The sequence below is a fragment of the Lichenostomus cassidix genome, chromosome 4 (assembly GCF_008360975.1).
Source record: "Lichenostomus cassidix isolate B80296 chromosome 4, HeHo_3.0, whole genome shotgun sequence".
Lineage (NCBI taxonomy): Eukaryota > Metazoa > Chordata > Aves > Passeriformes > Meliphagidae > Lichenostomus > Lichenostomus cassidix.
In genome coordinates, this window is record NC_139484.1 from 3,605,264 (window position 1) to 3,620,839 (window position 15,576).

Sequence of the window (15,576 nt, forward strand, 5' to 3'; positions counted from 1 at the left end):
CTGAGCAATTGAGGGCAGCCAGCACCATGAAAGGGAATCTGTCAGTGTCCAGTTGGTATGAAACATGGCAGCAATGCTCAAGGGTCTGTCTCTCTGTGGGGCATTGGGAGTGTTGCATCTCTGGCACAAAATCTGCCCCCAAAAGTGCCACCCTTCTCGCTTCCAGGGACACAATTTTACCAGCTCTTTTTGAAATTCCAGCCCAAAGGAGGTGCTGGCATGTTGCATGTGCCTGGTAAGAGTATTCACCAAGGACACTGTCTCCTTGGCTGTAAAATCCTTTCTGTCTGGGGAAAGTCAAATCCACATAAATCCCAGGCTGGTTAAAGGGCCTCTGCTTGGAAGCAGACCATTGCCCTCATCCTGCAAGGGTCAGGAACCTGTGCAGAGTGTGTTACAGCTGTGCAACAGCACTTCATTTGTTTGCCTGGCAAGCAGTGTGTTTGTGTGGGAATTTAGGACTTCCAGTCGCCAGACTCCATATTTCACTTCTCAGCAATGCAAGTACAGTAATTTATGGGCTGTGGAAAGCACATACCTGTGGCTTTTCTTCTCTTCAAATGAGGTTTTAGAAGAAAGTGGCAGATTCAGTTGCTCTTACAAGAGCCAGCCTTCCCAGGCACACTTAGCAGCCATCAGGGAGGAATTCTTACACTCTGCTTTGCAAGACTGGCTAGGTTTGTACCCCATGCAACTGTCAGGGGAATATTTACACTAATACAGTACAGGTTTCCTCTCCTAACTAGGAGAGTGAGTAGTTGAACAGCTAAGGGTAACTCCCTTCCCTACAGATTTCTTGTGAAATTTGGACATTTCAAGTTGGAGAAAGTGTGCTGTGTAGGCAAAGCAGCTACGCCACCTTGAGATTAGGTTTAGGGGTGGGGAAAAAGAGGTCTAGAAGGGGAAGCATCACCACCAACTTGAAGCTCAAACTAGTTGGGACAGCACCTCCTTGGCAACAGGAACTTGGGACAGGGAGTGAGAAAGATAGCAACAGAGATACTACTTTTTTCCAAAGAGTTTTATTAATAAACACCCGGAACATTTAAGAGTCACTATGCACCCTACTTTACATAGAAGTACTGCTTTACTTGCCCTGCCGTTCTCAACCATCTAATCTTTCTTTCAACCATCGTATCTTTCTCAACCATCCAAATGTCTGCCCAACTGCAGCTGTAGTCTCTCTTCCCTTCTCTCTTCCTACGGCACTTTCCAGCACAGTGGCACATTTACAATCCATATATGCAATTCCTGTGTCACCAATGAGCACCACTTGAGTTACTATACTAACACACCTCTGTTGAAGCCCACATGCTTGGCCAGAGTTCCCCTGGGCCATAGGAAGAGGCTCCTGAACACTGTTGCCCTATGATTTTCAATCAGATGCAGGATCACCAACTTCTGTCAATAAATAAAGTTTATCTTCTAACAGGTTCCAGTGTAGCTTTAGATTCTGAAGATAAATAAAAGAAAATCTTTCAACATTAAGACTGGCCCTTTACTGAAACAGCAAGACTGACAAGACTACAAATTTAAACTATTTAGAAAACTAATACTCAAAGCAGAGGAAGAAATAGTCCCTGGTTCGCTGCATCCTCCAGAGGGAAGCACAGAAGAGACAGAAGTACAGTCACTGTGTAAAAACCTACAGGCTGTTTGTGTGTGACAGAGACACACACATTGTTCTGGAAAAGTGAGGGTATTACTCTAGGTCATAGCCTCTGTTTCCTCACCTGCTCTTATTGGAGGGAGCCTTCCTCACACTGTGCTACTATCTGTTCACTTCTGATGAATTTGTCATCTCAGGTCATGGAAAAATGATGAGACCACACTACTGTGAGCTTAGCTTTGTGTCTAAACTGCACTAAACTTCCCTCATATTACAACAGAAAAAGATTTAAGAGAATCTCACTAGGTAGTTGAACCTTGCTCTCTTTGGTACTTGCAGAAGCTTAACATGAAATAAAATTAGCATGCTGTCAGGGCAAGTTGTTTCACAAACAAAAGTGTTTTGATTTAAATACTAAGGCCTCCACATTCATTTAAAGATTAAATCCTTAAACAGGGGGCTTAGTGAAAGGATAAAGCTCATTTGCCTTCTGGTTTTCCAACCCTGACAAGGCAAGAAGACCATGATGAGAACACTGGCTTCTTTCTTCCTCCCTCGAAGGCTGCACGTTAATGAGGACTAAATAGCAAGTGTAACTCCAAACAAGTGCCTGAAATAATTGTCAGTCAACAGTATTTCCTCATCTTTCAAAAGCATCCAGATTCAAAGGTTTTCTCTGAAATAAAAGAGTGGTGAGTTCAGACACTGCAATACCAGGTGGCTTTCCAAGACATTATAGCAGTCTGTCAGGGTCTTGATTAAAACTAAAGTCACACACAAGGGACAGGTGATCAGAAGGGTAGTTGAATGAGGGCAGCCTGTTGGGCCCAATCTGCTCTTCAGTCAGCAAGCCCAGGGCTGAGTTCACGTTCAAGGCATGCTGGGAATACCAGATATAATCCAGCGTGTGCCGGCACTCCCCCGAGGGCCGGATCTTCCAGGTGGTGTAGGGGGGCTCTGTCTGTCCATCGGGGCTCAGCAGCTTGTATGCACTGTTTAAATTGAGGCTGGAGTTCGAAAACTCCCTGTACACCTCCTCGGTTGGCTCCGCATTGAAGTCTCCGCAGACGATCAGGGGGATCTTTGCTCCCTGGGTGATGTTCTTCAGGTTCTGGAGGAGGTCACAGCCCTGTGCAGAGCGGAACCTCTCCCAGCCTGTGCGAGCTTTCAGGTGGGTGACAGCAATGCAGAAGAGCCTCCCGGTTTCGTGGCACTTGAGTGTCTGAGCGATGGCCACCTGGTTGGTCTTCAGCTTCATGGCGGTCAGGCGGATGTTGGCGCTGTTAATGAGCTCGAAGCGCTCCTTGAGGAAGAACATGGCGCAGCCGTCCGGCCCGTTGTTCCGCTCCACGTCCAGGCACGGCGACCACGGCTTCGGGAAGAAAGTGCACTGGTAGCCCAGGCGGCTGAGGAGAGGCTCAAAGGTGTCGAAGTAGTGATCAACTTCCTGCAGGCACAAGATGTCGGGCTTGTATGCAAGGATTTCCTCCAGGATGAGGCACTTCCTCTCCTCCCATTTCAGAGCTTCCATGGGGCACTGAACAAAGTTGTCTTTGCCTTCCCCGAGAGCTGGAATTAGCAGGGAGGGGGGAGAGAAAACCAGAAGTTACTGATAGCTGAAACAGGCTGTCATCCTCCAGGTTTTATCAGTTTACATGCAGGTCATGGGTTTTTCAGGAGTAGCTGGTGACTTTAAAGGTGCCAGGTTTGTAAATGGGTGTGAGAACCCCTTCTCAAGCCACTGGAGTCACTCCAAAAAAGTAAGTTCCTTTTACAGATACAAGATATTTTAAAGACTTCCTCCCCCTCTGCCCATTACACAAGGTCAAGTACTTCCACATGTGGCTGCTGCATCTTAAGCCTAAATAAAATGAAGTGGGTTAAAAGTGACTTAACTGCAGAAAGTTAAGGCATAAGGGCAATTTCCCACCTCAAAAAATTTTAAGATGAAGCTGTTGCATAAGTCAATTTACAGCCTTGATTCAAAACTACCAGTTAAAATTATTTTTAAGCACTAAGAATTCCCACAGCAGATTTGAATTCCTAGACAGTTCACTGATAAAGTAATCAGAAACTGAAGAGAAATTTTACAAAGAATAAAACTTAGGAAAAGGATGAGTCTTTTCTGGGGTAAACAACTATCTAAAACTCATGGATTGCAGCTTTTAGAATACACTGTGTTCAGTTAGGACAGGAATTCAGGGCTACCTTTGGCATCAGAGTTGCAAGGGGAGACCCTTTTTTCCTTTTCCTATAAGACACAAGGAAAGCTACTATTTCAAGTGCTCAAAATACTGCCCCTGGCCCCAAGTCAGTTGTACCTCATGTAGTTCACTCCTCTCCCTTTGCTCTGCCAGGGTTTTCATTCTGCAATTAGTCTGAAGGGTTAGTCTCAGGGTTGCAATTAGTCTCAAGGTTATACCTTGAGCTCACAAGCATCTCCTACCTTGGGCAAGGATGTTCCACTGCATGACCCGGATGGGGCGGTGGTTACTGGCAGCATTTTTCTTCAGGTTCACAAAGTTCCTCTGAAACCGGGGTGGCCGCTTCTGCAGAACAATCTGACACTCCTCCAGCAAATCCTTGGGGTCTATAGGATCCAGCTGTGCTGAATCCAGCTGCTCCAGGCAGTCCTGGTGCTGGGACACAGCACCACTGCTCAGCGTCTTGGCGAGCACACTGTAGAGCCGGCTGGTGCTGTTTCCCATGGAACACACTGCAAAGGAAAAACTGATGTTAGAGATGGTCTGCCAAAATTCTTCTCACCGCTTGGGTGCCTTGTTGCACTGCCAGCCATTGGTGGTTTGTGCAGGAGCTTGTTCCTGAGTCTGAGATGAAATAAGAAGGATGCAGAGATAGGGTTAGTTCTGTCCAGTCTCATGTTCTGCCTGTCATCAGGGGCTGCAGCCTGCAAACAGCCTGGTTTAAGACATCATGCTGCTGTCTTCTAAGGCAACAAAGTTTTTCAACCAGAATAGCAGGGCTAAGACTAACTCTGCACATGTTGTAGGAAACACAACAGAGCATACTTTCTCCCTACTCACAGAGGAGAGAGCCCAGCAGGTGGACAAATGCTGCCTGCTCCTTATTTCATGTGCAGCATTTGCTTCTGGTGGAGATGGCACTCTGTATGGCCTGGTACCCTGTGCCCATCTGGGATGCTTCCAAGCTGCAGGTCCTGGCCTGCAGAGCAGCCAGCAGGGTGACTTACTCCCTCAGGTTAATATTTAATAGGAATCTCTGATCACAGCTTCATTTAACCCCAAAGCAGTAATGCTCTCAGGAGCACAAAGCAGCCATATGCTTCTCCTGGCTTGTATCTCAGGATGTGGCGTGGAGAAGGCATTGTCTCCAGCTCCCCTTCACACCTGTATGTTCTTTCTCCTCACCCTCCTTTCTCCCTTCATCTCCTCTCTCCTTTCTGCTGTGCCCCATCTGGGCAGCTTTCAGCATTCCCTGCAGTCCTCCCTGGGCCCCAGCCACCTCCAGTTCCTTTGGCCATCTTAGCCACATGTCCTGCACACCAGCAGCTGTCCCCAGCTCCCCATGCTAACGCAGCTGGCTCTCACCCAGCCCTGTGGCTCCTACAGGGAGGTCCCTCATCCCACATGGGGTCACAGCTGCCAGGGGTGCATGTGTGTCCCTGCTCGGTTTTGCCCTTTGGCTTAGGCACAGTTTGTGGTATTTCTACACTCTGTGTGTCCCAAGAGCTCTCCAACCCTTCCTCAGGGAGAGGGCTTTGCCCCTTCAAACACAGGCAGGAAGGGCAGTGCTTGCACCACAGCAACTTGCATAAGAGGCAACGCTGACCAAGTTTTGTTGCTGTCTCAACTTACTTATTTACTCTGAATGCCTTTTGCAAAGGGAATCTTAAGCAAAAGACCTTCAGTGTTGCACTGCTGTTGGCCCACAGTGGTTTTTAAGTAAGTTTATTTGTACATTTGAGTTACTTAAAAAAGGAAGAGGATGAAATAGTCACCTTGCACTCACATCTTGCACCAGATCTGGGGTGCTACCCAACACACCTGCATGTTCAGATTGAACTACAGCACTACCAATCATAAGAGCTGGTGACAGATGCACAATAATGACAGGCTAGAGGGCCAGGCAGGAAGATGGATACCCTAGCAGTTCAATAAACACACACAGGAGGAAAAGAAAGACCGCAGTATAATCCTCATGTCCCCACATTTAGGAAAAGAGATACTTTTAAAAAACACTAAAAACTACTTGCTTTAACATGTGTTTTGTATGTGTGGAACAGTTTTAAGTTGTGAACTGGGAATTTAGATTCGATGTAGGATGTTTCTCCTCATCTCTGTCTTTGTAGTTAAAGTACCAGGAATTCCTCAAACTGAGATGTGATCTTGAGCTCACACACATAAATGTCCTTCTAGGGAAACTGCATGTAGTGTTTCAGTGTCTGCGGTTTTTCTCAGTTTACAATTCCTCTCAAGAAGACAAGTACCGCGGCAGCAGAAGAAATGGTGTTCAATAGTGAGGGAAAACACAACCCCCCTAAGCACAATCCTGACACGGCTGTCAGGGGGCACAGGGAGCAGGAATGAAAACATGCTCTGTGCTGGATACAGAAGGGTGTAGCGTACACACAACCAGGGCTGCCAGGCAGCCCCGCAAAAACCCAAAGAAATCAACAGAGCTTTTAATAGAAGCTCCACAGGGAGCCACTCACCTATTTTTAGGGTAGGTACAACCCATAGCTAAGTGCTGCAACTGGAGATAAGCACACAGTGTTTTCTACTGCATCAGGGATGCTGTCAGCAGCTAAGTACAGCCCCTGCCATGCCATGGATGAACATGACTCATGTGGGGCTCCCCAAAGGAAAACTGGGGAATTATTATTCTCCAATAAGCCATTAGCAAGAGCTTAGGCTGCTTGTGGCTTGACCTGAATCAGAGGGACGATGTTGAAAGGGACAAGGTAGGTGCAACAAACACAGCTGGAGCCAAAGGTCTGCTGGCAAAGCCCTGAGCAGCTTACAGCTGTTCCAGCAAGATCAAGGCTAAGTTCAGCCTCCACCTGCCAAGCTGCAAACAAAGCCAGAGTATGGTCTAAATCTCGTCATCTCTGGGATCATGGGGCATCCAGTTCTTTATGGGGCATAAAACACAGCTGAACCTGTGCTACAGCCCAGAACAGATCTGACAGCTTTTAAAGTCAGCCATCTCTCAGGAAGGAAAAAGAGCTTCAGTCTTTTGAGGAACCAGAGAAGATTGTGTGAAAGAGGATCTGGACTGTAAATTAGGCACTTTCAGTACTGGAATAGGTGGCTTGAGAGTTCTTGGCTGAGGGAGGGAGCCCATTGGGAAGACTCCAGCCTAAGATGACTGCTGATCTGTACAAGTTCTTTGTCCCCAAAGTGCTGAGATCATGACAGCACAGACTGAGGTGCTCTACAGAACAGGGACCAGACCAACAACCTGAACATGAAAACTCCAAATGCAAAATCCATTTTGCTATTTCTGCAATGCTGAACCATGTCCATGGTAGTCACACCATACAGTACAAGGTCACCACTCCAAAATCTTACAGTGCAAGTTAAGTGACCAGTAACTTGCTGGGATAATGTGTGCTGCCAGTGCTGTGACACTGTGGTGCTAAGTGTGGGCAGAGGAACAAGAAGACTCCTGAGCTTGCACTGTAGCAGTGGGTAGTGAACATGAAAGTGATTTTCTTGGTGTGATGTAACAGGGAACACCAGCTCAGCAATTACTATTCAAAGTGCTTAAAATCAAAATGCACCTTCCTCTCAGCAAGGGTGGTACCTCAGCATAGTAAAGGCAAGGGAAGAATTCAAACTGTGAATTAAATACAAGAACAGGGTGTAAAATTGGAAGGTTTCTTGTATCATCCAGCACAGAAGAGATGGCAGGATTTCTAGGATTTCAGGCAACAAGCTGTCAGAGACTTTATTTTAAGGACTTTGCTTCAGAGACGAGGGCTGCAGAGGGGTATTGGGTCCTGACCTTTTGGGTTAGGTGAAAAAGATTCTCATTTCCCTTCCTTTCAGGTCATACCTCCTAGCACCACTTTCAGCCCCACCTTGTTTACCACATGGCTTTCCCTGCTAGGTGAATGGCTTCACATACGTGCAGCCTGGCCTGGAATTGCATCAGCCTCCATGGCCCCAGAGGCTGGCAGCAGCTAGAGATGCCCTCCCTGGAACCCCAGTTCTAGGAACAACTTGACAGGTGTCATCTCCATATGACAAATTCTATGCTACAGGGTATCATACTACATGTACAACCTTGTTTGGGACAGCAATGAGAGTTATCAGAGCAAGGCAGGAGCTGCCTGTTCTCAATAAGCAACACCAGAAAGAAGAGGAACCTCAAATCCTGCCTCCAGTAATATACAGAATCAGTACTTGGCACAAGCTCTAGAAACCTTTTTCCTCATGAGTGCTTTAATCATAAGCTCGATTCTGCCAGCTCTCAGACACATATGCTCCTCTTCCCTCTAGTGCTATGAAGCTTCAATCCTGCCTTATGGCATCCTGGCCTGGTTTCAACAGGAAGAATGGAAGCACCCTGCCCCAGTCTGGCTTCTACACCCCTCCTGTCACAGCAGCAACAGGGAATGAACTCACTTCACCCCAAACACAGCTCAGGGCAGTAGGGAACAGTGGATCTTCTGCATGTCAGGTATGTAATACAGCCTAAAACATATTGCCCAGAGAAGCTGTGGCTGCTCTATCCCTGGATGTGTTAAAGCCCAGCTTGCATAGGGCTTTAAGCAACCTGGACTAGTGACAGGTGCCCCTGCCCACTGAGGGAGGGCTGGAACGAGATGACCTTTAAGGTCTCTTCCAACCCAACCATTCCATGATAAAGAGCCAGGCTTATCACCTCTCCCACCAGCAGCAGTCTGAAGCAATGGTGGCTGCTGCCCCGCTGCCCAGCACTCAGCAGAAATGGCTCCGGGTGTGCATCTGGAGCCAGGGCCAGAGTCACAGGGGTGGCTCAAGGCTGGAGCCAAGCGCAGGGTGCAGCAGTGCCCTGCTGCGGGTGTGGCCGCGGGTCAGGGCAGGCAGCGGGGCACACGCCCAGGGCTTATCCGCACAGGCACCAGGGACCTGTGGGCACTTTCCAAGCCTCACGTGGGGAACGAAGAACGGGGTGGAATTATTTAGCAGTATAGGCAAATAAGGACCTAATGGCTGCTGCTGCCTGCCGGAGTGTAAGCTGGGCTCTTCCCACACACTTCCTTGAGTGAAAAAACCCCACTGTGAGTCAAGCTCATCCTAAACAAAGTGAGAGCTGAAGAGGACGGCTCAGCTATCCGAAAGCATGCTCCAGACAGCGGCATGTGCGCAGTGACCCTCTGTCTCAGCAAACAGCCCCCATACCTGGGTTTACTCCGAGTAAACCCCACCGACAGCTGGGTTTACTCCGAGTAAACCCCACCGATAGCTGGGTTTACTCCAAGCACCCAGCCTGGGTGTGGCCGCAGAGGTGCCCTGTCCCTCAGCCGGACAGCCCCGAGCCACAACCCTCCGCAGCCCCGGCGGGCTGTCCGGCAGCGGCTGGCGCCATGCCGCCGCTCACACCGGGTGCGAACGCCACAGCCGCTGCCTTCGGGCCCAAAGGCCGCTGCAGTGCCGTAGCAATGGTTGGCGAAGGGACAAGGGACGCAGGACACGCCGATGTGGGCAGGACAGCCCAGATCCTGCTCCGACGGCAGCAGCCCGGCACCCGCCGCCCGGTGCCGCCCGGCTGTGACCCGCCCGGTGCCCGAGGCGGCTCCGCACCCTCCTCAGTCGGTACCCACCTGTACGGGGCGGCGCCCCCGGGGCGGGCGGGCCGCCCGCTGCTGCCCGCGGGCCGGCGGGGACGGCGGGCGGTGGGTGGGCGCGGGCCCGCGGCAGGCGGGAGGCCGAGGCGGCGGCAGGAGCGCAGCAGAGGGCGGGCAGCGCCGAGCAGAGGCAGCGCGCGGGGCTCTGGTACATGCTCCCGGCGGGACGGGGCAGGAGCGGCGGCGATCGGGCGGCACCCGGCGGGCTCAGACGCGCGGCTGCTCCCGCGCCCGCCCGGCCGCCGCGCTTATACAGTCGGCGCAGTGCGCACATCGGACTCTACCACCCGCACCCGCGGGGGGGGACATAAGGTGCCAACAATCTCCCCAGGCACCGCCGCCCGCACGCCGTGCCAGCCCGCGGAGACAGAAGGGCGACGCTTCTCTCGGCCGTGCCGCGGCTCCCTCTGCTGCTGGCGGAGGAGGCTGCGCCGGGAAGAACGCGCCCGCCGGCCGCTCCGGGCTCCCCTACCCCGCCGTGGAGTAGTCCGGCCCGGAGGAGGTTTCCCGCCGGTGATGTCAGCAAGGGGCGCCCTCTGCTCCCGCTGACGCCACGGCACAGTGGCCGGCCCGCCCCGGCGGGGACAGCGGGGACAGCGGGGACAGCGGGGACAGCGGGGACAGCGCTGCGGTGACGTGCGGGCTCAGCCGCAGCCACACAGGCCTTTGCACCGCTAGGGAGAGGCACTAGGAGAGATACTGCCTTGCTGAGCCCTGTGCATCTCCTTCCCCACGCTCTGAGGCGCTGGGTTGGGGGAGAAGAGCGCAGCAAGCCCCGATATGGAGGTCTGGGTCCCCATGCAGGGAGCTGGGCCCTTGGTTGGGTGCTCTTGTTCCCCTGCCTCCCGTGCCCTCACTGCTCCTTGTGCCGGGCCAGAGGGCCAAGGGCAGACCGAATTCCTGTGCTGTAAATAGGGCAGTGCCTGCCACTAGTCTGAACAGGCTTCTTTCTGAAAATGTGACTTTCGTTTTTTCCCCCCAGAAATACTGGGTTTTGTATGCGTTTGACAAACTACAGAGTGGGTTTGGGAGAGGCAGATGCCTTTTGTGAGGGATGCTGCTGCAGGAACTAGGATAGACTGGCAGCATGGCATTAAACCTCGGCCTGCTTAAGTGCCCCTGGCTCATCCCTCTTTTCCTCAGGCTTCCTTGCCAGGAAAATGGCATTAGGGCACAGCAGCTGATCTCTGTGTTTTGGTGTTCGAGTGCCCACTGTTAGAGTTTCTTTTTTCCAGCTTGCTGCCTGTGGGGCTTAAGGTGGTTATAGCCATCCTCTGGAGACAAGAGAGAACAGTAGAATCATTTAGGTAGGAAAAGACCTCCAGGATCATCAGGGTGGAAGGTTTAGTTGGGTCCTGGGGGTGTCCTCTTGCTGGGGTCCCACGCCCCAGCAGCCCAGCGCACCAGCCATGGAACAGGATGGGGGATACTGGGGGGACAGCCAGGAGCAGGGGCTGTTCTGAGGATGCTTCCAGTCCTGTCACATTAACCAGATGGAGTCAACAACCCAGCTCTGCCACTTCCAGGCAGTTCAAGAACCAATCGATATGAATGAATGGTGATCCTCAAAAGTATGGTGCAAGTGTTAAAAAAGACCATTCCAGAGCAACCTCAGAACAGTTGTCTCAGTTCAGCAGCGTCACAGGCTGGGCTCCACTGACAAACAGAAGTCAGGTTTTGGAGAGGATCCTACCTCTGTTCTTTTTCTTTGTGCTGTCAGGGTGAATTACCTGCAGGCTGCTTGTGTTGGTGACGTGTGACCTCTTTCTAGCTGCAAGCAAAGGGGATTTCACAACCTCCCCGAGGTCCTAGAAAACTCTGTTTTGTTTTTGGGCACACATGCAGGCATGCCTCTGGGTACAGGGGAAAGGGAGTTCTCACCTCTCCAGAAACTAAATTGACCTCCAGGGCTGGAAGCAAATGCAAGGTGCCATCAGAAAGGTGGGACTTGTCTTTTCCACTGGGATGTCATGGGAGCTCTGACTTTCTAGGTGCTTATCTTTCCTAAGCATAACAGCTGATTCCTGCTTTCCCCACTGCAGGAAGTGCATCTTATCTTGGCTCGGGCAACATTGGTTGATCCCTGTCGTTGTTCTAGCAGCCTTTTAATCTACTTGCAGATTGTTTTTCTTGGGCCTGGTCTTTCAGTTTGGCCTATAAAAGGTAAATGTTCTTTTTTCACATCATGTTTTCTAAATCTTTTCTTATTGCTCTCTCCTCAAGCCTCTCCTTGTCCCAGCTCTTCCCCACTCTCTCCTGTGCACAGCCCACCACAAATTTGCTCATGTTTCTTGGTGTTACTCTCCATTCCAGCCACATTTGTCATTGTCAGGTTCCCTGCCACAGTTTTCGTAGTGCAAGGAGCTTTCCTTCTTTTTGAAGGCAGGTGCATTGTTTGTCTTTCTTTCATCACCTAGTACCACTCTTCTTGTCTGGATTTTGGAAGGCACTTGTTAAGGGTTCTGAGACAACTTGGGAGAATATCTAGAGTCTTCTGGGATGAGGGAGGTACCAGTTAGCTTTTCTTTCTGCCCATCCTCTACTTGCTTTGCTTCCTCACTTCAGACTTTTCTGTCTCATTTCTAGAGCTGGGTTTGATCCCTTGTATGATTTTGATGCTTTGGACCCTCTTGGCTCTGACTGATTTCATCCCTGGAGGTTTGTGCTAATTCTTTTATTCTCATCTGTAATTTTATTGATTTTTGTTCCTAATTTCCTTTTTGATTATCAAAGCATAGATGCTGGTAGTCTCACAAACCCTCTACTGATGGTTTTTTCTTCTCTATGCTGCTTTTCTCTTCAAAAAGGCATGTATAGAGCAGCTTCAGTTTCAAAGGTGGATCCTGGATCTTGGTGCTTAAACTTACACCTGGCTGTGTGTAGGCTCATCTAGCCCTCTGGAAGCAAAATACTCTAATGTAAAATACTTCTAATCAAAGTAAAAACCCGAGAATTAATTAATAATGAAACAACAGGTCAGTAATTAGTATCCCACTAACTTTTTCAGTTTTGTTTTCTGTACAATGAAGTAGCTGATTTGCCTGGCCTCGGCAGAGAGTGCCAGGAGCATGAGTGAGAATCAGCTGGAGAGCCTGGGGGGAAAAGGCCGGAGCTTGGATTTCTCTGCTTTCAGGTACATGTACCACTCCTTGAAGGCCTCTCAGCTCTGATTCATATCCTTTCCACTCTAAATATGCATAGAAGAGACAAGGCTTGACTGCCATGCAAGACTGGGAATACTGGTTCCTTGCTGGACTCTGCACCTGACTGGGCTTGTCTGCTCTCCAGTCTGGGCACCCTTATCAGAAGAGCAAACTTGTGACTAAGAGTTTATTTCTATGCTTGTTGTGTGTGAACCTCTGTAAAACAGCTTCTTTCCAGAAGACCAGACACTTCTGGAAGGAAAGAGTGGTTGGTGATCCAAGGAATCCACAAGCTGTCCCAATGGCCCTGCTGTTTCTGGTGGGATTTGGCAAAGAAAATCCCTAACAGTAGTGGCCAAGGGGATTGGTACCCTGGGTTTTGCTGCTGGCAGGTTAGAGACTTGGTGACAGGGAAGCTGCTGGCTTTGCATCCTGCTCAGGAGATGAGGCATCTGGGCCCACCTCTGAGCTCCAAGTGCTCAGCTCCTGTCAGGCATTTGCTGGCATTGAGGTGCATCTTGCCCTGATGGCTCTCTGTTCTGCACTCCTGCCCCATGGCAAAACCCTTGGGTTTTCCCCAGAGCTGGTTGCTCATCCTCCTCACTTCCTGTTCCAGCAGATTTCTTGGAGCTGCTCACCACCCAGCAAGCTCAGCAGTCCGTAAGCAGCTAGTGAGTTGCAGTGCAATATGTTTGTTATTCACTTTATTTTTCTGGTGACTCAAGTAGTTGGATTTAGGCCAAACCACCTCTTCATGTGATCTCCAAGGAGGAAGGACAGAAGGTTTCCTGCTTTCTGCTGTACTGAATGTGCTTTTCTCTGCTCTTTTGAGTGTTGGCTTTCCTTAGCTGCGTGTGTCCATGCTTGCATGACAATAATGAAGGCATTTGTGAAAGAAACAGAAGTTGCTGATGATGCATGATGCTATTTCCCACACATACCACTTTGTTCTTAGGAATGGGAATAGTGGTGATTTAGCTTCAAAATGTGAATCAGTGTTTGCTTGGCATTCTTTGGGGTGATTCAAAAGCCCCATTAGCCTTCTGTGGAAAATAAAAGCCTTCTGAAAATACACAAAAGATATGATTAATTTTAGGTACATGTGACTTAGGGAAAAGAGAGAAGTTTCTTCAGGAATTGATCTCAGCTCTCCCATGTGCATCTGACTGATGTTTCCATGAGCTGGGAACAGTGAGCAAATGGAGAGAAGGGGTCCTGGTCAAAGGGTGCATAGGCTGTGAGACTTACTTTTTTCTTATTTTTTTTGACCTGTTCTTACCCTGGAGATGCTGATGTTTCAAACAGCTGCCTAGACTGTTAATCCTTTTCCAATGCTGTGGAAATCACAGGACCAGCAGGCTGTTGTTACTTACTAAAAAAATATGAGTTTGACTGAAGTTTTTCCAGCATTCAGTAAAAGCAATGATTTCCACAAACCCCACTTCCTTGGGATTAGTAATGGTCTGAGGATAATGATCCTTCCACCTCCTTAGTCACTTCCTCCCAGCTGGTCATCCCTGTGTCTGGAAAGCATTTGTGCTGTGTTTGGTACTGCTGCTCTAAATGCCAACATTTTAAGCTTGGAAAAGCATGCTCTGAAAGGAAATTTCCATCTCTGGGAGATGGGCTGCAATCCCTGGAGTGTCACAGTGGATTAACAGGACAAAGCCTGTGGCACTTAGACTCTGCGCATTACGGATGTCTGTGAACATGGTGGGTTTGAACTTCCTGGCACACACACACCCCATGATTTCTCCCATGGGCAATGCCGTCACCTGCACTGCTGGCTGCTTTCCTATGGGATGCCTTGTGGTCCCCCAGGGTGCCCTTTTCCCCTGTTACATCACCAGGAGTCCTTCACCTCCCCACCATCACCGTGCTGTGGGGCTTCCTCCCTTCCTGGGCAGCTGGCTGGGAGTGCTTGCCTGCTCTCCCCTCCCTACCTCACCTTGTTTTGGGCACCTGGGAAGAACCTGGGAGCCAGGACTAGTGGGGATCATGGTAGGTTTAAGGGAGGCTGCCCTGAAACAGGTTCACCTGAGGTGAAGTAGGGCAGAGATTTAGGTGTTTGAAACAGGCAGCATTGCCAGAGAGCTAGCTGAGATAGCTTTCCAAAGCACTCAGCTCTCATTTGTCAAGCATTTCAGTCACTAAAGCATTTCACAAAGTGGAGCTCTGCCACTTGAACCCAATATCTGTCTAGCTGAAAAATTGTAGCAGCAAGTCTGAGTAGCAAATGGTAAAGTGTTCCAGGCAGTTAAAGCAGAGGGAATAATAGTGACACTTCTGACATCTTGTTAAAGAAACATGCATGTCACTTCATCTCAGATGTGAATATACACTGCAGTGGGGATGATTAAATAGAGTACTTCGTATTGGAAGTAGGTGTCTGTTCTAAGAGGTGTCTACCTGTGCAATCAAAACTTTCAAGTCTTCTACATGAAGCAGGCAGACTTTGGCTTGTCTTCCTTAATACCTCTCAGAATGTACTTTCTGATACTTAGTAATTTTTAGAATGCATATTTATGCTCCAAGGACCTGCTATGCTTTTTTTGGGCAAAGCCCTTTTAATATCTTTCTATGTTTGTTAATGACTATGAAGGGAAGCAGTGAATAGCTCTCCTTGGAGCCATTGCAGCCACTTGTGGTGCAATGCTCACCTGTATCTGAGCAAGGGGAGGATCATTCATTTCCATTTAGCACATTGAGCAAACATTTCCTTTCAGCCCTTTGTCTGCCTTTTCAGAGACAGACACCTTATCCATTAAGAATGTTGTTGTGATGTGGCTGTAGCTTCTGAGCAGCTATCAGATGGTATATCAGATATATTTTGAGGGGTCCTTGGAAAGATCAGACCTGGCAAGGCTACCATTTCCTGCCCTGCTGGAAAGACCTGGAACACTTAGTGATGCAGGAGTGGCTCACCTTGCCTCTACTGAGAGCCCAAGGCAAATGGGAGGCCAATGGAGCGAGCGCCATTGAAAAACCTGGGATTTGCACAGTGTTTC

The 15,576-nt window shown here is 49.5% G+C and overlaps 1 protein-coding gene across 1 annotated transcript; it reads right to left on the bottom strand.

Moving 5' to 3' along the window:
- Positions 1-1,003: 1,003 nt before the first annotated feature.
- Positions 1,004-9,674, bottom strand: NOCT (nocturnin). The gene is made up of 3 exons (XM_085057655.1): positions 9,402-9,674; positions 4,056-4,325; positions 1,004-3,178 (listed from the first exon to the last, which is right to left on the bottom strand). The coding sequence occupies exons 1-3, from the start codon at positions 9,577-9,579 to the stop codon at positions 2,343-2,345; spliced, it is 1,284 nt and encodes a 427-aa protein (XP_084913781.1). The 5' UTR covers positions 9,580-9,674; the 3' UTR covers positions 1,004-2,342.
- Positions 9,675-15,576: the final 5,902 nt, after the last annotated feature.